Source organism: Aaosphaeria arxii (genome assembly GCF_010015735.1).
Source record: "Aaosphaeria arxii CBS 175.79 unplaced genomic scaffold BU24scaffold_6, whole genome shotgun sequence".
Taxonomy (NCBI): domain Eukaryota; kingdom Fungi; phylum Ascomycota; class Dothideomycetes; order Pleosporales; genus Aaosphaeria; species Aaosphaeria arxii.
This window is the reverse complement of record NW_022983479.1, coordinates 2439731-2462767: the sequence shown is the minus strand read 5'-3', so window position 1 is coordinate 2462767 and position 23037 is coordinate 2439731. Positions and strand designations below refer to the sequence as shown.

The 23037-nt window shown below is 49.3% G+C and overlaps 10 protein-coding genes across 10 annotated transcripts; 4 read left to right on the top strand and 6 right to left on the bottom strand.

Moving 5' to 3' along the window:
* Window positions 1–116: 116 nt before the first annotated feature.
* Window positions 117–701, top strand: BU24DRAFT_351088 (uncharacterized protein; the record flags this gene model as incomplete). Its single annotated transcript, XM_033523670.1, has 1 exon — window positions 117–701. One exon carries the CDS (start codon window positions 117–119, stop codon window positions 699–701), a length of 585 nt encoding a protein of 194 aa, XP_033382285.1.
* Window positions 702–1011: 310 nt separating this feature from the next.
* Window positions 1012–2992, bottom strand: BU24DRAFT_373659 (aldehyde dehydrogenase). Its single transcript, XM_033524534.1, has 3 exons — window positions 2401–2992; window positions 1487–2344; window positions 1012–1428 (listed from the first exon to the last, which is right to left on the bottom strand). Exons 1-3 carry the CDS (start codon window positions 2844–2846, stop codon window positions 1284–1286), a joined length of 1449 nt encoding a protein of 482 aa, XP_033382284.1. The 5' UTR covers window positions 2847–2992; the 3' UTR covers window positions 1012–1283.
* Window positions 2993–3385: 393 nt separating this feature from the next.
* BU24DRAFT_442819 (extracellular metallo proteinase 2) lies at window positions 3386–5453 on the bottom strand (the record flags this gene model as incomplete). The annotated part of the gene is made up of 3 exons (XM_033530552.1): window positions 3386–4556; window positions 4608–4996; window positions 5118–5453. The coding sequence occupies 3 exons, from the start codon at window positions 5451–5453 to the stop codon at window positions 3386–3388; spliced, it is 1896 nt and encodes a 631-aa protein (XP_033382283.1).
* Window positions 5454–6868: 1415 nt separating this feature from the next.
* Window positions 6869–8446, top strand: BU24DRAFT_424958 (peptidase S66, LD-carboxypeptidase A). The gene is made up of 2 exons (XM_033528626.1): window positions 6869–6977; window positions 7036–8446. Exon 2 carries the CDS (start codon window positions 7083–7085, stop codon window positions 8211–8213), a length of 1131 nt encoding a protein of 376 aa, XP_033382282.1. The 5' UTR covers window positions 6869–6977; window positions 7036–7082; the 3' UTR covers window positions 8214–8446.
* A 97-nt stretch (window positions 8447–8543) lies between these two features.
* Window positions 8544–11543, bottom strand: BU24DRAFT_442818 (DUF1212-domain-containing protein; the record flags this gene model as incomplete). Its single annotated transcript, XM_033530551.1, has 5 exons — window positions 8544–8647; window positions 9012–9335; window positions 9400–9535; window positions 9586–10730; window positions 10889–11543. The coding sequence occupies 5 exons, from the start codon at window positions 11541–11543 to the stop codon at window positions 8544–8546; spliced, it is 2364 nt and encodes a 787-aa protein (XP_033382281.1).
* Window positions 11544–13612: 2069 nt separating this feature from the next.
* Window positions 13613–14534, bottom strand: BU24DRAFT_351065 (aldo-keto reductase-like protein; the record flags this gene model as incomplete). The annotated part of the gene is made up of 2 exons (XM_033523668.1): window positions 13613–13765; window positions 13821–14534. 2 exons carry the CDS (start codon window positions 14532–14534, stop codon window positions 13613–13615), a joined length of 867 nt encoding a protein of 288 aa, XP_033382280.1.
* Window positions 14535–15086: 552 nt separating this feature from the next.
* On the top strand, window positions 15087–16685 carry BU24DRAFT_424956 (kinase-like protein). Its single transcript, XM_033528625.1, has one exon. It carries the CDS (start codon window positions 15104–15106, stop codon window positions 16520–16522), a length of 1419 nt encoding a protein of 472 aa, XP_033382279.1. The 5' UTR covers window positions 15087–15103; the 3' UTR covers window positions 16523–16685.
* BU24DRAFT_483783 (major facilitator superfamily transporter) lies at window positions 16366–18665 on the bottom strand. Its single transcript, XM_033533295.1, has 6 exons — window positions 18293–18665; window positions 18209–18241; window positions 18076–18156; window positions 17787–18019; window positions 17381–17738; window positions 16366–17328 (listed from the first exon to the last, which is right to left on the bottom strand). The coding sequence occupies exons 1-6, from the start codon at window positions 18503–18505 to the stop codon at window positions 16711–16713; spliced, it is 1536 nt and encodes a 511-aa protein (XP_033382278.1). The 5' UTR covers window positions 18506–18665; the 3' UTR covers window positions 16366–16710.
* Window positions 18666–19038: 373 nt separating this feature from the next.
* On the top strand, window positions 19039–20427 carry BU24DRAFT_494311 (amidohydrolase; the record flags this gene model as incomplete). Its single annotated transcript, XM_033534037.1, has 2 exons — window positions 19039–20059; window positions 20114–20427. The coding sequence occupies 2 exons, from the start codon at window positions 19039–19041 to the stop codon at window positions 20425–20427; spliced, it is 1335 nt and encodes a 444-aa protein (XP_033382277.1).
* A 33-nt stretch (window positions 20428–20460) lies between these two features.
* Window positions 20461–22858, bottom strand: BU24DRAFT_483775 (uncharacterized protein; the record flags this gene model as incomplete). Its single annotated transcript, XM_033533294.1, has 6 exons — window positions 20461–21443; window positions 21507–21661; window positions 21707–22309; window positions 22365–22480; window positions 22537–22721; window positions 22782–22858. The coding sequence occupies 6 exons, from the start codon at window positions 22856–22858 to the stop codon at window positions 20495–20497; spliced, it is 2085 nt and encodes a 694-aa protein (XP_033382276.1). The 3' UTR covers window positions 20461–20494.
* Window positions 22859–23037: the final 179 nt, after the last annotated feature.

Below are 23037 nucleotides of genomic sequence, written 5' to 3'. Positions count from 1 at the left end.
CTCCTCAGCCTTTCATTCATTCCACGGGGTTACACTCATTCAATTCTTTGTATACTCATTAATACTATTTCATCTTCATTCTGTTGATCACCATGAAGCTCACTACCTATTCCTCTATGGCTTCGCTCGCACTGTGTGCAGCTGCAGTACCTTTGGATCTAAGCAGCGGACGAGTTACCCTGCAACTCGACCTCGACCTCGGCCAACATGGCGCTTTCGCACAAGGAGGAGTGGCCGACCCAATATTCACATTCACTTCCCAGCACCTCGTCCACGCAGAACCAGGACAAGTGGTCGACGATGTTACTCCTACTGGCGGTCTCGCGGGAGCTTCCGGTACCTTCAACTTCGGCCTGAACTCCCACCTCAACATGATCTGCTACAACATCACGCTCCACAACTTCCAAGGAGATTTCGAGTCGCCCGCAAACACTGCGACGCATATCCACGAGGCCGCGCGGGGAGCTTCCGGTCCGCCACGAATTGCATTCCCGAACCCCGCGCCTGTCGATGCGGCGGGTACTGTCAGGAGCACGGTTGGATGTCTTACGGGACCTTTCGTCACGGGTGTCATGGTGGAGGATAAGGATTCCGGCGAGGGATTCCACGTTCAGCAGATTGAAGCCAATCCTGCCGCCTTTTTCGCAGACGTTCATTCGAGTCTCGCGCTTCCTGGAGCAGTCCGTGGTCAGATCGCATAGATTAAGGTGTCGATGGGAGGTCAATCGTAGGCGCATGGTGGAGGTCAAGAACAATGAAAAGCATGGTCTCTGTCGCAAGCGATAGGAGTGCTGGGTGCATGATGCTTTGTCATACTATAATGGTAATTAGCGAATAGATTATGATATTTTGCATAACTGTACTCGATTCTATTAGTGGTCCACATGTGATGCCTGTATACATGAATTGCTGTTAATGAGCATAGTTCTGGTGTCACAACCTGATATCATCTGGCGTAACAAGGTTGGGAATTAGATGCGAATGGTTCTAAGCCCAATAGATCTCTTCATTGCTTAACGGAAAAGTGATCAGACTCAATCCTCGCACGCTGGCTGCCGACGGACTTTCGAAGTAGAGTTTGAGATGATCATCTCATGGGAAATTCGATCGAATCGAGGTAAACAGGCCAATATTATTGTAGTTGGGTGGAAATTGGTCTATTGCCATTGTGATCCTTGGGTCTTCTTATCCTGTAAAGTAACTTTCTTAGAACGAGAGAATCGTCAAAACTCGTGGACGAAGATCTGTGTCCACCTGCAAGATGCCTCGATTGAATTTACACCTTACTCTTGATACGTAATCGTTTTCAAGCGCAAGAATTCCTCAATTCCCCAATTTCCATTGAATCTTCCCCAACCACTCAATTTCGCGCCTCCGTGAGGCAGGCCAGTTTCGTCATGAACAGTCATAGCATTGATATGCACGGCGCTACACTTTAGTTAGCAACGAATGAACTCATCATGGGGACGTCAAAAGTGCTTCTTACCCGCTTTCTATCTGTCTCGCAACCCTGATTCCCCGTGCCAGATTCTCCGTGAAAACGGCACCAGTCAAGCCGTACTCCGTGTCATTCGCGATTTCAATCCCCTCTTCCTCGCTTGAAATCTCGATGATGGAAACAGACGGCCCGAATGATTCCGTTTGATAGATGTCCATTTCCTTTGTCACGCCATCAATAATGATAGGGCGCATCCGGGTTCTCGAAACCTCTTTGGTCTCCGGGTGAGCTTCTATTTTACTATGATCCCCATGGATAAGCTTCGCTCCAGATTGGATTGCCGACTGAATCAAAATTCTATTCTTATCGACTCCGGCGGAGGCCACGAGAACAGGCGCTGGTTTGTCGCCTCCAAAGATGCCTTCGACTGCGCCCTTGAACGCTTCGATGAATTGGGGTTTCACAGCTTTGTGAACAAGAATGCGCTCCGTGGACATGCAGATTTGGCCGGAGTTAAGGAACGCACCAAGCGCGCATTGCGTAGCCGCTTTATTCAAGTCTGCATCATCGAGCACAATCGCAGAGGCTTTACCACCAAGCTCCATAAGAACCGGCTTGAGGTGCTTACCAGCAGTTGATGCGATGATTCGTCCAACGCCAGTAGATCCGGTGAAGTTGATCTTCTTGATAGCCGGGTGTTCGATGAGCGCGGTGGTGATTTGCGCTGCATCTTCCGGGCGGTGGTACAGGACGTTTAGGGCGCCTGGTGGGAGGCCAGCCTCGTTCAACACCGAGCCGATGGCCCAGAAACAGCGCGGCGAGAGCTCAGAGCCTTTTAGGATGCAGGTGTTGCCTGCCGCGAGCGCGTAGAGGACTGCGCGCGTTCCCAGGATGTATGGCGCATTCCTGATTATGGTTGTATTAGCTAGTGTATCGTTTCCATGGGATCAATGCCAACTTACCAGGGCGCAATTCCGAGAACCACGCCGTAGGGTTCTTTCACAACCAATGCTGCGGTACCTTCTTGTGCGCACGTTGGAATATATCCAGTCACCGTCCCCACACGACCTGCTACATCTCTCATCATATCAGCCGCCAAGGGGACATTGAAACCACTACTGAAGCCGGCCTCTGCGCCCATCTCCTCCATCATGTACTTCCCTAACTCGGAAGCACGCGACTGGAAAATGTCGGCGGCTTTGAGGAAGATGTCTCGCTTCGCAGCGGGCTTTGTCTTCGACCATTGTGGTAGTGCTGCTTGGGCGGCTTCAATCGCCGACGATACGTCGGACAGCGAGGCAGCGGATGCGCTCCATATTTGCTGGTGTGATGAGGGGGAGATGACAGGGAAAGTCGACGAAGACGTTACGTCTTTGCCGTTGATGATGAGGGGCGTTGTATAAAACATCTTTAAGATATGTTACACTCGATCGCTATGTCTATGTTTACAGATTGGCAATGTGAGATTTACAGGACATTGAACATGAGAACTGATTAACTAGGTAACTAGCGATAAAGTCCGCTGATTAATTCAGGGCGGAATTATGACATGTGGGGTTCCGCGAACGATTATGATGGAGAGAGACAATTGAGTTGCCTCCTAGGGATTTTCGCTTGTTGGGCGGGGTGAGTGGATTGTCGGCAGTTGAGAGCTAAAGAATCGGGATGTATCTATCATGCAAAAGTTTAGTCTCTGAGGCGTAGACCGCCACTGGGAATTCGAAAGGGATTGATGAGGTCATAACAACATTGCACGTGTCAAAATTTATGTTCAAGACATCACACGTGGAACTGCTTGGAATTGAGAACGTGGTATTGGAACAATTATTTCCGAATGCAGTTAGATCGATGCGATGCTCTCCCTGTCTCTCTCTGGTATCTCCCTCCATTTGTCCTGTCAATCTGAGTTTTGGATCTCGACCTGACCCTGGTTGTAAATTTCAACATTTAGCACACTCCTTCTGGGAGGTCGAAGCTCTCAGTCCTCTTGTTGAGATCGTACTTAGCACCATCACCCAATCCGCGCTTCGCGAATCCTTTCCAGAGTTCGCAAGCATTGTCACCACCAGTCAAGGCCTTGTCAGCGTCGATGATAGCATCTCGGGCGGTCACAAAGGTTGGGTTGCAGGGCTGGAGAGCCAATCCGTCCAAGACCAACTTCATGGCGAGGTATTTGCCGTCAGTTGGCACACCGTTGGCATCGAACTCGGGGAGATCGGCGTCGTTCTTGCCATGCTTATCGATCAAATTCCACAGCACCTCATACAAGGTGGTGGCCCACACAGTGCCAATGGCATGGACTCGGGTGAGGCTGTCCACATCAGAGTACTTGTGAGGGTTGACGGTAAGGTCGGTCGAGTAGAGGTAGGTTCGGATACCCGCCGCGTTGCCGTTAACCCAAGCTCCCATGGCGTAGTTGGTCTTGCGTGTGTCTCCGGGCTTCAGGCGGATGGCCGTGGCGTAGAAATCACTCCAGCCCTCGCCCATACCGCCGGCCTCCAAGATACTGAGACAGCCCGAGTTCTGAGGTCCTCCAGTGAGACGGTTTGAGAGACCGTGGGTGTACTCGTGGATAACGACGCCGGCCTCGAAACTGCAGTCGCGGTTTGGAGTCGTCTTGTCCCAGATGTACATTCGCATTCTTGCGATTTGGCCCTCAACTGGGGTAGCGAAGTTGGCGTTGTTGACGCCGGATCCATCCTGGGCGTTCAACAGTACGAAGTCGTTTCCGAGTCCGCCAGCTCCATTGTTGTTGATTTCGAAGTTTCCGGCTTTCTCATCGAAGCCGAGCTTGTGCAAAAGATCGTGGTACACGTTGGCAGTGTAGAAGAGCTGGGTGATAGAGGCGTTTGCGTATTTGAGCCAGTCACTCTCGTTGAGGGAGTAAGGGTATTCAAACTTCAAATCCGGGCTTTCCGGTCGGTAGGCAGTCAGATACTTGTCGTTGACGTAGAGTAGCTCGCCGCTTGGGTTGTTATGGGCAATGCCGTTGTTTCCCCTGGTAGTCTTGAAGGATTCACTTCCAGTGCTGTGGAATCCGAATTCACTTGCTTCGTCATTCCAAGGATCTGTCACGACTACACGCGATCCTTCAGTGGGATCGTTAATTCCCCATGGGCTTTGATGATATTAGTGGCAGGACCAGGAAATCGAGTAAGGACAAACTTACTAAACCTCATAAGTAGCGTCAGCCGAGTAATCAATCACAGAGTGCACTTGATCACCGCTCTTTGCATCAACATAAGTCAAGAGCCAGTTGCTGAGGATATCGGTCTCCACTCGCCAGGTCAAGGCGAGAGCGCCTCCAGTCTGGAAGTAGACCAATCGGGCCTCTGGATCACTGACCGCGCCCTCGGCGCCCTTGATAGAGAAAGTATTCTTATCCGTCTCTTCTGGCTTTGCGCTCTCGGCATTAACCGGTAGCTGAAGCACGTTGACAGCTCCTTTCAAAGCTGTCAATGCATCCACGGTGTCACGCTTGCTCAAGCTAGAAGCAGGAGGCACATCGCCCTCAAAGAAAGAGTTTCCGAAGGAGAAGATCTCGCCATTGCGCCCAATCTACTTCGATCAGTCTCTGGTCATGTGATGCAGGGTTAAAGTGAATTGAAGTAGTACATAACGAGGTATGTGTTATCGGTTGGAGGGATGGAAAGCTCTTTCAATAAAGGTAGCGACTTACGTTAACATTGAAGTCGGCATTGTCAATATCAATTCCATTGGCAGTCTGCTTGAAGTAGAAATGCGCAATTCCGTTGTTGCCAACATATTCCTTAGCAAGACGGAAAGTCGCTCCAGGAACAGTCTTCTTGACAAGCTCAGTGGCCGTGTCAGATGCATCGGCACGTTTCACAGCGCGCTCGACGGTAGGGATCGATTCCACAACAGTCGCATTGGTGTAGGTAGATTCCACTTTGGGACGGAACGCACTGATGTCGATGGCTCTCTTGAACAAGGTTGGCCTCGAGGGATGAGCACTGACAGACAAGGCCAAGAGGCCAAAGAGAACGGAGCGCATATTGCAAAAAGAGTGTAACTTGGATAACCCGACAGGGAGTATGCCGCTCAAATGATTAATTTGAAGTGAGCGTGCAGAAATAAGAGCAGGGAAACCATACAACCCTTATATATGAATGCCTTTCAACCGGCATGGTGATTGTGCTCTACGCCCCTCCTTCCACTTTGCGATAGTCCAGTATCACCGTCGCGCCCCCATCCTCACCAAACCGTAATCGCAAAAATATCCTCCTTCACTATGCTGCTCATCATTGGACACCCCTAAACCATATTTTTAAGCGCCCGAAACGGAAGGTCAATGTTCCTGGTGCCAAGAGTCCGAAAGTGCCCAGAAATCGATCAGCCAGGGCAGATACTCACTACTTTCCTAAAACACGCTTTGGCCAAGGTCCGAAGTCAGGCCTGCCGACGACCGTGGGATCTCTGGAGATCAAAGGGTCTTTTGATTTCACTCACTTAGGCAGGTTGCCATATCTATTGTTTCATCAGTTGCGTTATTGATAGTTGACGATGCATTGCATCATCTGAGGATATATAATAGTAGCGCTAGTATCGGACGTATGTGAACACATTCAGTAAGAGCGATAATCTTATCGTTTACATCTCCAGACCGCGATGTTCATGCGGACACCTACGATAGATCTTTTTAGGCAGGTATTGACTTGATGGATATTGATGGTGATTGCAGGCAGAGAGAGAGTAAGCAGAGAATAACTACAAGTGATCGTTGAAGAGACGGGAGGCCCGATATCGCCCCCGGTAATTTGCTCAATGTGTACCTGTCAGCCTTGCTATTCCTGAACTCCGTGATCATGCATTGTTCATACTCCCATGATCTCGACCGCTCCTTGCAAATGCGCATATACGATAATCATCAAGTGAAAATCTCACTCTTTGCAATATATCGCAGGAATTCGAGGTTTCTTAGAGAACCAGCCGCAGACGAGCACCAGCGCGGGTTCAATTTGATCCAAGCATGATGGATTATAGCGGCAGCTAGAGCGTATGTTCTTTTTGGGCTCAGATATTGTTAAGACTCGACCAGATGGTTTGATAGCACTTTCTGATATCTTGCTTGATTCGGCGAGATTCTCTTTACCAATTTGGGCGCCATCCAGACCATCAACACCAATTATTCAACCCAAACCCGTCTTTTCATCGTCAGAATAGATTCAACAAAGATTCCAGGGCTGTCCTCGATTACAGCACTGTAGTACGAGAGATGTGTCTGGTTCGGTTAAATGTGCCGTATCGATACTGTTAATGGTACACATTGAAATTTATCCGTTCGACATTGCCTTACGAACCACAAAAAGTTGAAGTAAGATCAGAAATTATGAGTGCAACTCCTGGATAGGTGCCACTACATATATGGTCAGCCCCCGCATCTGCCTGGCCAAGGCTCAATCGAAGAATGCACGCATGTCTCTTTGCCTGCTTGTCAGCATGTTCAGGCCACCATCTGTGATTCGATTTATCGTGAGTGATCCTGATCGACAATACGACCGTGTGTGGGGTCCTGAATGTATGCGATTCTCCAAGCCGCGCGAGGTGTGTTTGAGCTAACTATGAATCTCTGAAAGTGACTTGAGATATGCAAAGTGATCAAACAGTAATACAGCCTTACACAATGGAAGAGGCTACAACCCCACAGGCGCTTCAGCAAGGAGACACTATTGCATTTGTGTCACCCTCCGGAAGACTCAATGACATCTGGCCGTCCGCACTCGAACGCGCAACAAAATATATCGAAACGCTTGGTTTCCGCGTGGAAGTTATATTCACCAGCCCTCTATCTGAAGACCACGCAACCCAGATCGCACAACGCTGCAACGAGCTACACCAAGCATTCAGCAGTCCGCACATCAAAGCCATAATTTGCACCTCAGGCGGAAACACTTCTAGTGAACTATTGCAGCACCTAGATTACGACCTGATTCGCGCCAATCCAAAGATATTCTGTGGCTACTCCGACATCACCAATCTCCACGGCGCACTGTATTCACAGGCTCAATTGCGAACCTTCTACGGCCCAACCGCGTTACTAGAATTAGCAGAGTTCCCGAAGCCAATAGACTTCACGACTTCCCACTTCCTCCACGTCCTCTCCAGCAGCGCCAACACTCCCATCGGCGCATTCCCGCGCTCCGAGCAATGGGCTCCAGAGCTTTCAGCCTTCATAACAGGCGCAGACAAGGCGGCTGAGATCCCGCGAAGTCTCATCGCGTCACCGACTTGGAAATGGTTCCGCGAGGGTAGTGCGACGGGGCCGATTTTGGGAGGCGTGTTGACGGCTTTTCTGAGTCTGGCAGGAAGCAAGTATTTTCCGCCGTTGAAGGGCGCGATTCTTTTGCTCGAGTCGTCGTTTGGTGCGGTTATGGGGTCGCCGGCGCCGATACAGAAGACGCGGGAACAGCTTGTTCAATTGGCCAATATGGGTGTGTTTGAGCAGGTGAAGGGTGTGGTGTTCGGGAGGTTGGTAGGGGCGAATTTGGAAGGGGTGCAGGAAGAGTTCGAGAAGGTGTTGGGTGGAGTGCTTGATGTCAGCGGGTTTCAAGGGCCGGTGTTGTTGAATGTCGATGTTGGGCATACAGACCCCATTTTGACGATTCCGTTGGGGGGTCTAGTAAGGCTTGATTCGACTAAGGGAGAGTTCGTTGGATTGGAACCTGGTGTTGTCAGCAAACAGGTCTTTGACGAGTATACGACGGCCACTACGCCCTTTCAAGAGATCGAAGTCTTGTCAGTAGTAGGAACTTGAAGCCACTCACAAAGTGTTCTTCCATGGCCTTGGGGAAATGGTCACACAGATTCACATGGCTACCAGCTGGCCGACAAGAATCGATGAGGCAATTTCACGGTATAAGATGTCCTAGAGTCGCATGAGAAAGTTTGGAAGCAAGGTGTTCAGTATCATTTGCACTGGATTGAATCCCAAAGATCTATTAATATTCTAGGTCGCCTCCTTGGTTGTCTATTTAACTTTTATAACCGTAATCAACGTCATTTCCATCATTTCACTCCTATTACCAGAGTAAAAATATGAATGGGTTATGAACCGATTAGGCGAGGATATAAGACATGACTCCTTTTATAGAGTCCATAGTCCACTCCTTCGCTTGCCCATCGGATAGACGACTAGTGCCGACATGAAGAGGCCGACGGTGATTCCTATTGCTATTTGGATCATACTGGCTGCGACGTTGAAGACCTTTGAATTATGTTAGCGGGAGGCGAAAGGTGCGAATGGACGACTGGGGATATGAGACTTACGATTCCATTCAGGGCGGTCGTGTCGGCAGGCTGTGGAGGATATTAGCAGAAGTCGGGGGAGGTCATCAAGAACGCCATGAGCGGTGTGCGAGTGTGGGTTTGGGCCTATCTACACACGTCTTGACTACAGAGACGTGGAGGGAGACATAGGTTTGGGGGGATAGCTTCGTAGAAGCGCCGCGAACGTGACAGACGAAATGACTCCATGCATCTTGAAGCTTTCGGCGAGACGAGTCGGGCAAAGGGGTCGTCTAAAGGTCGAACGCCCTGTTACATATAGTTTTACATGGTCTGATGCTGCGAATCATCGTGTTCGCTTTGGTATGGTGAATATTCACTTTGTTCAATGTACTTACTGTTCCCGAAGGATCCGTGAGGAGGGTCGCGGTCTGCAATCCGCTGGTGATGGCGCCGCTCGAGGCGAGGGAGCCGGGGACTTGGACGTAGACGGCTGGGAGGAGGACGGCGGCCGCGACGCCGTGGCGGAGTCGACTGTACAGGTTTGCGAGCACGCCGACGGCGAAGGCGCCAAATGTGTAGGCGATGGGTGCGGAGGCGGAGAAGCGCTTTGAGCTGAAGAAGTTTACGGTGTAGCCGGCTGTTGCAATTACTGTGTGCGTTGAAGGTTAGAATAGGTGGTAGACAGAGGGGCGATGGGGAAAGTAAGGACTTACGGATCATGACTGGCATTTGCTTCAATTTGGCCTGTACTGTGAATGTGACGAAGAAGATGTAGAGAGGAACGAAAAGGAAGTTCCAATATGGGCTTAGGGGAGCAGCGCATTCTGTCTGCATTGTAGCGTTTTTGTCCTGGCAATGGGTCAGCATTTAGCTTAACCTATAATTTTGGGTTAACGCACGATTGCACCGTAGAGTGCAGTTCCGACTGTGATACCGTATCCTAAAAAGAGTGAGTAGATGATGGCGAAGACCATACGAATAGATCCAGGCACTATTGCCTTGGACTGTAGCTCGAGAGAAGAGGATAGAACAAGCCATCCGGGAAGAATCATCGCAATGCCACTCTGTGTCAAGGCAGAAAAGCAGAAAAGATTGCCGCCTCGTAGACTTGCGAGTGCACGAGAAATGAAAGTTATCAAGATAGCAGCGCTGACCTCGAAGACGGTGCTGTAAGTTTTTGAAAGGGGCGCGATGTAGAGCTGCAGAACGCCCAGGAGGGTGCCGAGACAGAAGATCACCGGCATGTCGATGAAGCGCGCCTTAAAGAACACGGAGACTGCTGTACTTGCAAGACCGTACATCAACACACAAAGCCAAGTTGGATAGCTATCTTTGGCGTTGATGATGGTGTCGAGCCTCGTCAGAGACTCCTCCAAGCTGATCACATCATGTAGCACCTCCTTGTAGATTTGATGGATATCCTTCAGTTTGCCCAAGTTAACGCCTTGGACTGTCCGCACGATCTTGACCTCAGTCGTATGAGTGAGGACATCGCCGAAGGAAATAATCATGCAGCCTGGGATGTACAGAAACTGGCTGTCTATTTCCAAAACTTTCGCCGCCATGGTCAGATACTCTTCCAAGCGGTGAGTGGGTGCGCCGAACAACATAAGTGCTTTACACATCTTTATCAGATATTTCTGACGCTGAAGAATATCGGCGACGTGGACCGTAATCTTAGCCTCATGTTCCTGGGAGAGGCCTACCATGGACATGAAGCGACCACTCGAGTTCCTCTTGTGCTTGCGTTTCCTCATTTCAGGCGTACCCGTTGGTGCAGGTTTACTGTCGTTGGGGTTTGCAAGTTTCGTTGATGCTCCAATCAGTCGAGCAAGAGTCTCTTGGGATTGTGCATCCTTCTCTGGTTGGTCGTACCACTTCTTGCGGCGTCCCCCTTGCGGTGTTCCTGGTGTCCTGGGAGTTCCGGGAGTTTCGGGCGTCTCGACTTTATATGATTGAGTGGGATCATACGCAGGAGTCCTGTACGCTTGTAGAATATGATAGAACACTCCACCCCTGGGATTCCCAGAAGCAGTATATCCATCTTCGAGGAGATCATTCTCCGAGGAGTTCGCCGCAGCTACGTCTTGTCAGTCGTGAAATCTAGCGATTTACAGAACTCAATGCTCGCATGCACTTCGAAACAGGCGCAATAGGCAACCAGAGCAAACTTGAGAACTAGATAAAGAGACAAAGACTTACCCTCTGCCGCAGTAGATTTGTTGTGTAGAATTTGTGTGTGAGCGCGGAGCAAATTTGCTGCCTCGGCATTGAAACCCCCTTGTGGTTCTCCCTCTCTCTGCTGACCTGCTTCCAAATCCTGAAGTCGAGTGTAGTCGCTCGTATAACCGCGCTCCGCGAAATCCGGATCGGTGAATGCCTCCGACCCAGATGACCACCGCCTCGTTGCGTCTTGTGATTGTGCGTGGGTAGTTGTAGATTCATTCCACGCCTCGATGGCCATTGCCTGGGCGCGCCGAGCAGCATCTGCAGCCGACTTGGCTTTCTCTGCGCTCATAGACTCGTCTGAGAAAGCCTCAGAGACCACTGAGCTCGACGAGTTGGGGTTTCTGGACAACACAGGCCTTGGTTTCTTGAGCCCTGGCGGGGAGCGCTGTTGTTCCGGAGCTGCTGCGGCGGGTCGTTCGGTGGACGTAGGAGGTGGTGCTGCCGCTGCTCGACTATCGAATCGGACTCTAGGTCTACCGTGTCTTTCGGGGGATACTGGGGTTGCGCTTCGTTGGTAATCGGGAGTGTTCGTGGCGGTGTTTTGCGCATCTGTTTCGAACTGAGGAGGCCAATCCTCGAGTTCGTGGGAGGAGGGTCCCGGATCGATGGGTTCAGTTGAGTGTGTCATTATGGTATGCTGAAAAGAAGAAAAGTATGCTGAAAGTTGAGAATTAGTATTATAAGATGTGATAAATGTATTGCGAGTGTTAACTGTGAGATTGACTAACCTGTATGCTAAAAAATAAGGTACGAAAATTTATTCTATATCGCCACAGGCGGATGATTGCGGAATCTGAATTGAGAGGATTGAAGAGGGGAATCCAAGGGGATGTTGATGCGATTTTATTAGGAATTATGGAGATTAGGTATGTGTTGCAACGGAGCCCACTTCGGTATATGTATGTACCCTTGCCAGGCACGCCAGGAACAGTGTATGTAGAAAAAAATAGACGGCCTCGGCGAAAACGCGACGAAGGTCGAAAATGAGGTCAGAGGGCTAAAGTGGGAAAAAAGGTCCAGACCCAAGTGACGAATCAGAATAGTGGAAAGATGAAGATTTCCTATTACGTGTATTGTGGATCCAAACTACGGGGAAGGTTTCGAAGGGTCTTGCGGGAGACGGGACTGTGGAAGAAGTTAGAACATCCCCCCTTGCGTCGAGTAATGGTACCTGCTATTAGTCACTTGGTACGTACCTGTTCCTAGAATATTGTGTCTGGATTCTCTAGATTCATGGATCGATGGCTACCATATGGAACAAATTTCAACAGCGGTGGTATGTTATGACCTTTCTCTCTGTCTTGACTCTCGATGGCTGGGTCTGGTGAGCTACCCGAGATCGGCCCTTCAAGGTCGGGTCCCCTTCCGCTATGACACCAAAAGTATTTCTGTTACTCACGAGGTTCGGACCATTGTAAGAATAGTAACCACTTACCGAACGAACACAAAGTGCTCTCTCGTCCACACGCTCGTACACATGCACATATGCGTCACTCTGACCCACTCTCAACATGTACCCCAAGCAAGGTGACCACGTAAGATGTTAACAGATTCAAGGGGAAGGGGTTCTCCATTCTGTGCTCAATATTCTTCCCCTTTCCCCGCTTTGCAAATCCTTGGCTGATTCTATGCTTTCTTGTACTGCATACTCTGTTTTTCCATAGCTGTGGCAACTGGGAATCAAGCTCTATTGATAGATCAGATTTTTAAATTTTCGAAAAGCATTGCCCCTGATGAAATGCTGATGGTAAATGTACACAGGCTTGAGCTTCTTTCAACAGTGTGCCTGATGCTGTAAGTGGTTTGGAACTGATACATTTAACCAGCTCGTCCTTGCTATATCACGATGTCTACTGATATCCGGCACTCCCGAAGGTGTATCGTAATATGACGATCTAATTATCCAATGCCACTCACAGAAAGCAAATTTCAAAGCATTTCTTCCCCGTCCCTACTGGTCATCTATTCAAAATGAAACCCATTTTCTCCCTCTCGTCAGGCATCAATACTCGAATCCCAAGCTCCTTTCAAGCACGTGGGACCGGAATATCCGTGATGCACTATCGATATCCCAAAGCTAGAATTGCGCTTTGAGCATCGCATAATCCGCCCTCCGGCCGGCCCGAGAGTCGCGAGCGTCTAGTTGCGATCTCGTGAGTTTTCCGACTATAAATGAAGTGGCAATCCCACCCCGGGTTCGTGCGCGCATCGTTCTAGATCTTTCCTTGGTGGATACTCGTCCCCAAGAGTAGAAATGTAGTCCTGAAAAGTATCGTGCCTTGACTCTTCCCTATGTTTAGGGCTTTGGTATGTGTGGATTCGACTGTGGATTCGAGAGTGGATTATGCTACTTTGAAGCGTGCGATGTTTCGTTTCCACCATTTGCGATGGTCCACAGGTCATTGGGGGATACGTTTTCCACGCACAACAATAAATAAGGGGTATGTACTCCTTTCTCCATATATGTTTGCGGATACGCTCATAAATGCCAAAGAAATCGCATACTTGCATAGCACTTTCCACATTGCAGCGACCGACGATTTATTTCTTGTCCTGCTTGACAAGTTTCCTTCTGCATTTGAAACCAGAAACACATTCCAATGGATGTCAACATAGAAAGATATCGGCCACAATAGATCTTATTCATTTGTAGTAGAAATTTTTCTTGAACAAAGGCTCACATTCCTAGACAAAAACTTAATCTTGGCTCACGGTAGGGTCCCAGGCACAAGGTTCATATACCCCGGTATGTAGTTGCTTCATCTCCTCATCAGAAAGTTCGAAGTCGTAGAGTTGAGCATTTTCCTCGATGCGTGATTTCGTGACCGACTTAGGGAGAATGACGAACCCCTAACACTTCTGTCAGTATGCGATTGAAGCTATGTCGTGCAAATGTATAACTCACCTTTTGCAAACCCCACCGTAGCAAGATCTGAGCTGTCGTCTTCCCATACTTCTTCGCTAATGGCAGTAATAAAGGATCTTCGCTCTTAGTCGCTCGTACAAGCGGACAGTATGCCTCCAGTATGACACCCCGCTTGTTGCACCACTCCACAATATCATCCCTAGCGAGCCACGGGTGCAACTCGACTTGATTCACGCTCAGCACGCCTCCCTTTCCCTCTCCCTCTTTCTCATCCGTCGACTTGATCCACGCTTCCAGCTCATCGAGATGATGAACACCATAGTTTGACACCCCGATAGATCGAATCTTCCCCGCTTCAACGCCCTCAACAAGCGCCTTCCACGCACCAATCCGCGCCTCTTTGCCACCATACGGCGCATGAATCAGATAAAGATCCACGTAGTCCAGTCCCGTGATTTCAAACGTATTCGCGATATGCTGTTTCGCGCCCTCGTAGCTCAACTGCTTGGGGGGAATCTTCGTGGTGAAAAATAGATCTTCTCGTGGTATTTTGGACGCATTCATTCCCTCTACGGATGGTGTCTCGTTACGGTATGCAACTGCGGAGTCGACATGGCGATATCCGACTGAGAGTGCGTGTTGCACTACCTCGGATGCTATCGCTGCTGGTGTCTGGTATACTCCGTATCCAAGGGCGGGGATCTCATGCCCTGATGGCATGCGGTACTTCGTGTTGATGGTGAGTTTTGACATTGCTGCTGACGAGGCTGAGGCGTGAAATGGGCGAAATTGGGGTTTTGCAAATGGAGGGGAAATTGGGAGCTGCCTAGGAAGTCGTTTGAGAGCAATTCGCATGTTCAGGTGGATTGTTATTGAAGAGAAGTAGTTCCATAAGGCAACGATGCATGTACCCTTGAGGTCAAACACTCTGATGACGCATAGTTGATCTTATTCGTGGAGACTCCGGAGTTAAGGTACATCGTAAATCCGAATTCTATTGAAGCTGCGCTATCGATAAGATGGTTTTCTACGTACAAACCCCTCGTCCCTAATCATGACCGCCATCTCTGTTCATTCCTTATATTAGACTTCGATTGATGACAGGGAGATGATGGAACCATCTAGAAGCCAATTCGACCGCCTACTTTCATTATATGCTATTGTGACATTGGTCCGCTAAGTTATTTCTGCATATATTATCAAGGTTGGCATGACAGTGGGGATGCAGGAGGCCAGCCACGACGCGGTTGGGTCTCGCGTAAACCCTGGATCAGTCTGCATCTCAACGGTTTAGTCTTTACTGCGACAATCAACGCCATGAAATGGAAATTCCTTTTGCATTGATATCAAAACTTCCCTGGCCGTGTTCACGTATTCTACATTGCCAAGTTCACTCTGCACGTCTTCTCAAGACGTTGGTACCATACCGTCACAGCCATTTGGATCGCACCTTCACGGGAAAAGAATTATTCTCAACAGCCCCAAAACAATACCGTAAACATGACTCTTTATACGAACCCCTTGAGGGGATAGAAAGGCTCGAGAACTATCGATTAGGGGGTTACCATCCTGTTAAAATTGGAGAAGTACTTCGTCATCGGTACCGAGTTATCCATAAGCTTGGACACGGCACTTTTTCAACTACATGGTTGGCCCGCGATGAACGGTCTGATCGATATGTTGCGCTGAAAATCTGCATAGCAGAGTCGAAATCCCGTGAAGTCGACATCATAAATAGCTTGGCTAGACATGAAACCGCGCTCTGTGCCCAAGGCAGGGCAATGGTTCCTACGATCCTGGATACCTTCACCACCCATGGACCCAACGGAGATCATCCGTGCTACGCCACAGCACCCGCCCGAGCTAGTATAGCTGATTTGAAAGACGGTTCCTGGAATCGTCTGTTCCATCTTGACGTTGCCCGGGCGTTGGCAGCGCAACTTATTCATGCTGTAGATTTCCTTCATACAGTAGGCATTGTCCATGGAGATCTTCATATTGGCAATATACTTCTAAAAAGTCAGCCTGAATTTGATCAGATCTCACCTGAAAAGATTTATGAAACATACGGAGAACCTGAGCTGGAACCAATCGTGCGTTTCGATGGGGAAGCACTTCTTCCTGGTGTCCCATCGCACGGTGTGGTGCCAATATGGCTTGGAGAAGCCAGCGAGAAGATCAAACTTGGAGAAGCCCGACTCCTACTCACGGACTTTGGCGAATCCTTCTCTTATCCCCAAGAAACCAGGTATATCTCTCATGCCCCTCTCGTCTTCCGTCCACCTGAAGCTCGCTTCGAACCAAACAAGCCATTCGCGTTTTCGTCAGACATTTGGAGTCTCGCCTGCACCATCTGGGCTATTATTGCTCAAAGACCGCTGTTCGAAGGACTCCTTGCTACGGAGGACGATATGACCTGTGAGCAGGCTGACACCCTTGGTATCCTACCGCCTGAGTGGTGGGAAGCGTGGGAGGCGCGAGGAGAAAAGTTTACAGAGGACGCCACGCCAATCAACCGGACTCATTATCGCTCTTGGGATGACCGATTCATGGATAGCCTGCAACGGCCGAGGGAGGAATATGCGATGCCCTTGATCAGTCCTCCGGAGAAGAGAGCGATTTTTGACATGCTACGTCCAATGCTTGCATTTAGACCTGAGGATCGCAGCACCGCGAAGCAAGTTCTTGAGTCGGAATGGATGGTCAAGTGGGCACTTCCTGAATATGAAAAGATCAAATAGATGTATATCTGAATGTTTATCATTGCAATATTTAACGGTTTCATTGTTTCTGCCTATTTTTCTTTACTTATCATAGTTGAGACAGATAGACGACTAATTTATCGCACTCAACTCTCCCTCTGCCGCGAGTCATTCGACCACACTCTAGAAGTGCAAGAATGGGCCCTGGAGAAGAGTAAAAGAAAGATTTACCAGCTATATCTGAAGTTCGAGTCCTCCTTGTCTGTTAAATCTGTAATTGGCAGGCCGTTCTTGTCCAACACAACATGGTCCAAGTCGTCACTCTGTCCACCGTTCGAAGCGGCCTGGTCTCTTTTCATGTTGTCGCGCTTGCACACGAACCAGTAGGCACTGACTACAACAAACAACAGACACCAAGTAACGAGGGCAGTAACCACACCGTTGAAGTATCGTGGCTTCTCCGTCCAGAGTTGAGGAGACGCAATGCAGCCTGCGCAATAGCCGATGAAGAACACTGCACTGACCACAGATCTTTTCGTGTTTCCCTTTACGTTGGAGGCTGTGAGCGATAGGAGTGGTGACATGACGGCGGTGATGCAGGAGGCTAGCCATGATGCAGCGATCAATCCCCAACCAGCGTCAACTGACAACTTAAGCAGCAGAACGTTGCCGATGATAGGTGGAATGATCAGCACGAGGACCACAGCGGTACGATTGCGGGGGAATAGCCAGCACCCGAAGACACCAATCCACAAGAGCAGGATCTGTGCCGCTCCTGATGGCGAAGTGTACAACATGGTCTGGTACTTATCATAACCGATAGTGTTGATGACGAGCGAAGCAAACTAGCAGAGGTGTCAGCATTCAACCCAAGCCATTCCCTGGTTGATAACCTACTGTAAGAACGGGCGACTGCATAGTCACTAGCACACCAAACGAGAAGACGAACCATGTCTTCACGTCCAGCAATGATTCTTTAAGCTGCCTCACGGAGAATGAGGTCTTATCACCACCCTCTCGGTCCTTCGCCATGCGTAGTGATAGTACCTCTTTCTCGCGAGCGTTCAGGAACCAGGCGTTCTTAGGACCGTTAGGCATCAAGAAAAAGAAAAGGACACCAGAAAATGCTGTAAGCGCACCGCAGACGATGAACATAACCCGCCATGGCTGAATCGTTAGTGAGGGGTTCTTGCCGATTCCGTACATGAGCAGACAACCAATGACCTGGGCTGCTCCATTCATGGTGACCCATAGACTTTGCAAGTTAGCTTTCGATAGCATTCGAATGTTACAGAAGACTTACGCAGTTCTTGTGGCGTGCTCATTCTTCTGGTACCAGATAGAGGTAATTGTTACAAAGGCGGGTGACACCGCGCCTTCAGTAAATCCAAGCAGGAATCGCACCGCTGCGAAACCAGCGAAATTCTGGGGTGCAGCGAGACACATGCAAACTACACCCCATATTATGACCGTTATTCCGACGAACTTGGTAAGGGGAAGTTTGGACATCAAGTAGATGAAAGGGTACTCTGCTACCTGTTGCATGGTTAGCGTGAATCTTAAATACGAAGTGCAAATTCGGACAGACTCACAAGCTGGCCAACATAGAAGATTGAAGAGCACCATGAATATTGTACACTCGTTAGGTTTAGGTCTTTGAGGAGGCCGAAGATCTATAATGGTACTATTAGATTTGTAGATAAAATGGATATGGTAATAACATACGGCTGCATAACTCAAACTTTGTTTGTCGAGATACTGGAATGCGTCAGCAATGAGCATATGGTGGAATAGAATGTCTATACACACTTGCATGAAGAAGACCAGACACATCAACGGTAGAATGGTGAGATCAATCTTGCGCAACACTTGTTTCTCTTCTTCCGCTGTGTAGGAGCCGGCTCCAATGACATCTCCTATCTCCTCACTCTTTGGTTGCCCGGCCGCATCAAGCTCGTGCTCGTGCTCATGCTCATGCGCATGCTTCGGGTCCGACATGGTTTTCTCGATGGCCGTGGACATTGTATGATGCAAATACTGAGGCAAAGAAGGCGGCGTTCAGAGTCCTGATAGATATGCAAGGAGGAGCATTGGGACTTATTTAAGTGGCCACTGCGAACATGACTGGGCTGACCCGGTTGATAAAGAGCTATGATATCCTGTGTGGGATAGAAGAACCCTGCGCTAAGACTCCGCCCTATCCATTCACTTGGATTTCTCCTTGGTGGTTATCATTTGGAATTGGCAGTGGAAATTGCTGGGGTTTAGAAATCTGGGGAAAAGATAAGTGGCAGATTGCCGTCGGATCGTTGCCATCGGAATGTGACAAGTGTCGGCAATCCGTCTAGCCTACGCACAAGTGCCCGCATATCTGGATGGCAGACTGCCGACGCTAGGGCAAGCTATGTTCCTGATACTCTATCTACAAGTTATCTCCGCTCTTGATATTTCTCTGGGCAATCTTCCAAAACTTCTATTACAGAGAAACAAGTGTTGGAATATACCTATCTTCTCCTTGAAAACCACACCTAACAACATCCACACATTATCACAATATGGTCGCGGAGGCAGATCTCAAGCCTTGGCTCAGGCCAACACAGAACTCCTACATCCTTCGCAATGCTTCGATAGTCGATGTCGTGAAGGGTTCAATACGCGGAAACGTCGATGTCACCGTAGAAGATGGCAAGATAACCACGATTGCCTCTACCACAAGCAACCAAAAACCACAACCAGGCTTCAAGGAAGTCGACTGCACAGGCATTTACTTGTCCCCTGGGCTCATCGATTGTCATGTGCACCTGATAGCTACTCCCGGTTTCGACAACCTTTCTGCAGCGTTCGGAAACCCTGAATCAGTGAGCCTACTCCGACAACCGTATGTCTGCTCCCAAATGTTGCACCGCGGCTTCACATCCATCCGCGACTGCGGCGGCGCGCACTCAGCACTCAAGGAAGCGATCGAGGACGGCGTCTTCCCAGGCCCACGTCTTTTCATTGCCGGGCATGCTCTCAGTCAGTCCGGCGGTCATGCAGATTTCCGCAACAAGCACGACCACTCCGCTTGCTGTGGTGGTGCCACAAATGGTCTTGGCCGAGTCTGCAACGGTGCCGCAGAGTGCATGCAGGCCGTCCGCGAGGAGATCCGCAGCGGCAGCGACTTCATCAAGATCATGGGTTCGGGAGGTGTTAGCAGCCCAACCGACAAGATCTCCCACCTGCAGTTCACACCGGAGGAGATCAGAGCTATGGTTGGTTGCGCCAAAAATGCTGGAACCTATGTGACAGCTCATGCCTACACACCCGAGGCCATTCGACATTGCGTTGAGAATGGTGTCAAGGGAATTGAGCATGGAAACTTCCTCGACAAGGAAACAGCTAAGCTGCTGGTGGAGAACGATGTCTATTTGACTCCAACACTCATCACCTACAACGAAATGGCCTCGCCAAAGTGGGAAGGTTTCCTGCCACCGTCGGAGAAGTCGAAGAACACACAAGTACTCGAAGCTGGGCTGAGGGCGCTCAAGATTGCTTCCGAGGCTAACGTCAAGATGTGCTTTGGTACTGATTTGTTGGGTATGCTTACATCCCATTCAGTCCTACACGATCACGCTGCTAACAATATTATAGGCCCTCTTGGATCCGCTCAGACGCACGAGTTCTCCTTGCGATCGAAAGTTCTCGCCCCTATCGAGGTTTTGCGCAGTGCAACGTTGAACCCCGCGCAAATGCTTGGACACGCAGATAACTTAGGACAAATCAAAGAAGGATTCGAGGCGGATATATTGTTCCTTGCCGCAAATCCGTTGGACGACATTACTATTTTCGACAAGCCTGATCAATTCCTTAAAGGCGTTATGAAGGAGGGCCGAGTGTACAAAAGCCGGTGGAGTGGTCTCGCAGAGGATGCAAATGCGCCAGTGCGGATTCAGTCACTGTTGTAGGATGTAGAAGTGTGTTGAAAGAATTTCTTTTTCTTGTATGACGATCTCCTATGGAGACACAGCAGTCTTATGGCTGAAAATCAAAACCCAGCATATCAATACCAGTGAGACCCATGAGGAACGTGGGATCTTGATTAAATTGGATCGAAGAGTACGAACCATCAAAGTGAGACAACGGAGTTGGCGTGGTTTGATCTTGAACGCTGAGCATTGTGGCCGTATATGCTGGTTCTGAAAGCTGCTGCAGGGCGGTAGCTCCATCCCACCTAGTGAACGCAGTTGATGACTCCGGCGAGAGCGCAGAACCATGCGTTTGGATCGGCTCTTCGGCTTCAAATGTTCGTTGATGGAGAGAATCGACCGATTCATCCACTTGTCCGGACTGTTGCGCCAGCCACTGTGCCCAAGTATTGTAGTCCGATTCTCGCGATCCAAAATTTGTTGCAGGTGGAAGCGTTTCGGTTTGATTCATCTTCTCCACTGCCTCGTCAGCAATGGACTGTAGTGCTTCGACAAACCCGACACCAGCCGTGGCGGTTGCGTTGCCCTCGGCCATCTTTCGCAGGCTGTCCAGCCCAAACACTACGAGTCTCTCGTAACTAGCGTCCCGTTCCAGTATTCCCGCCAAAAGAATTACTGTGGTTGCTATGCTACAACCTTGGAAATCCGTGAATGAAAATCGTGTCAGGTTTCCCGTGCGTCGGACGTCTTCTAGAAGATGAAGAATCTTCCTGGCTGCTTTGATGCATGTTTGCGATAAGTAGTGCGCATGCTCTGACAGTTCTATAGGTTGGTTGTCCTGCGCGAGGTGCTTCCTGAGATGCGCCCTAACAATGGCGACAACGCTGACTTTGCCCATCGATATCCATGTAAAATAATAATTGAGATACAAGTGGAATGCAGCACGATAGCTTGAAGATTTGGGGTCGATGTTCTGTAACCGTAAACTTGGAGGTAGTGCTTGTTTCCATGACTTAAGTTCTCTGTCGATTCGAAGAAGCAGACTTTGTGACGCTCTGTTGATGATTGATTAGTTGCGCGAAAACAAGGACATTAAACAGCACTGATATATAGCTTACATCGGTTCTTCGACAAGGTCGATGATTTTGGTCAACTGTGCATTTGCGATCTGATGATCGATGTTGTTGAAGACCTGTCGATCATCCAAAGATGGAGAAGTCGTCGGCAAATCTGCAGTAATGGCTGATGCATCGATGGATCGAGGCCTGTTCAGCTTAATCGCTGTGTTTCTGTACGGATGTTAAATCGGGTGAAAGACTGTAAAAGGTCCGTTGTCTTGCCTTTCTAGAGAATAGATAGCCCACCACAGTCTACAGCGTATTTCCCTTTCTGTCGCGTCGGCAACAATGTCTTCTGATTTCAAATGCAAGTCCAGCGCGAGAGCCTTTCTCAATGCAAGCCCAAGGTAAATATATGATGACCCAATAGCGCTGGCGGGAAGTAGATAGACTCCGATCAGATACGATGCTTGCACTGCACGAATTACATTGAGCTCGATAATCTCAGGGATCAGGGAACGAGCCTGGTGGTAGAAGATACGCCCTGGGTCTCCATCGTTATCAAGGGGGTTTGGGTGTGATGATTGGGGCCGAACCAGCGTGGCCCATTGACTCCCCAACGCGAATGCGGCGTGCGCCAGGCAGACGAAACCGACATCTTGTCGCAAATGAGAGTCTTCAGACGTATAGAAATTTTCGATATCCTTGATCATCTGGGCTTGGTCGAAGTAGAAAAATGCATCAGTGCCATGCTCATTGCACACAGAAAGTAGGAAATCTGCAATGGGCCGTGGAGGGAAGGCATCCACAGCCTTTTGGAGTCTTCGGGCCTGCTCAGGTTGAAGGTGATGGGTGGGAGGTTTCTGAACGATTAGTTGAAGTGTTTCAAATTGAAAATATACGATGTTGATAACCTACATATTGTGGATTTACTCGAGATTCGGATTCTGGACGGGAACTAGGGACAAGCGAAAAGGTTTCGCGCAATTTGGAGAGGAATCGGGGCCACATGAAGCCATGCGATGGAGCTGTTGCTATTCGAATTTTAGCGATGGAAGTTTCATTAGCACAATAAATCGTTGCTTCATACGTCCATCGGTTTCAAACGTTGCGATAGGGCTAGTTTGGCCATCACTCAAGATGTCTGGATCAATAGTAGCTGGAGGGCTTCGTGTGCGCTCAAAGTGACATGGCAGTGATTGCTGTTGGCACCTCTGGCATACTCCATGTGGTGTTTCTATGCATTTGCTCTTACGCGCTTTGCAACGAGTGCATCTGAAAATAAGTATCAGCACGAGTTTGATCAATGAGCTTTAACGTAATTGTACTACTCACGCTCGAGGTGCCCTTTTCCGATCCTCATCGAGCACACGTCTCCGGCGCCTTTGACGCACGCCGGCCGCCGTTTCCATTAAGGGAATCAATTCGAATCGGATAATCAATCACGTCAGGGAAGGGTAATAACAGATTCACAAGTTCCGGGTAGATATTAAATACGCAAGGGGTCTGCCTATCTAGACAAAACGAAGATTACGTATACGCGGTCCGAGGCAAAACCGAATAGCGCCTGACTGGCCTCGTTCTCATGACC

Excerpts from the sequence above, each read along its gene's own strand:
- BU24DRAFT_373659 (XM_033524534.1), bottom strand. The coding sequence starts at position 2,846 with ATGTTTTATACAACGCCCCTCATCATCAACGGCAAAGACGTAACGTCT. Across the intron at positions 2,345-2,400 it reads GTTCTCGGAATTGCGCCCTG|GAATGCGCCATACATCCTGG; the intron begins GTAAGTTGGCAT and ends AACCATAATCAG. Across the intron at positions 1,429-1,486 it reads GCGAGACAGATAGAAAGCGG|CGCCGTGCATATCAATGCTA; the intron begins GTAAGAAGCACT and ends ACTAAAGTGTAG.
- BU24DRAFT_424958 (XM_033528626.1), top strand. The coding sequence starts at position 7,083 with ATGGAAGAGGCTACAACCCCACAGGCGCTTCAGCAAGGAGACACTATT.
- BU24DRAFT_424956 (XM_033528625.1), top strand. The coding sequence starts at position 15,104 with ATGGAAATTCCTTTTGCATTGATATCAAAACTTCCCTGGCCGTGTTCA.
- BU24DRAFT_483783 (XM_033533295.1), bottom strand. The coding sequence starts at position 18,505 with ATGTCCACGGCCATCGAGAAAACCATGTCGGACCCGAAGCATGCGCAT. Across the intron at positions 17,739-17,786 it reads GAGCACGCCACAAGAACTGC|TCTATGGGTCACCATGAATG; the intron begins GTAAGTCTTCTG and ends TAACTTGCAAAG. Across the intron at positions 17,329-17,380 it reads TGCAGTCGCCCGTTCTTACA|TTTGCTTCGCTCGTCATCAA; the intron begins GTAGGTTATCAA and ends CACCTCTGCTAG.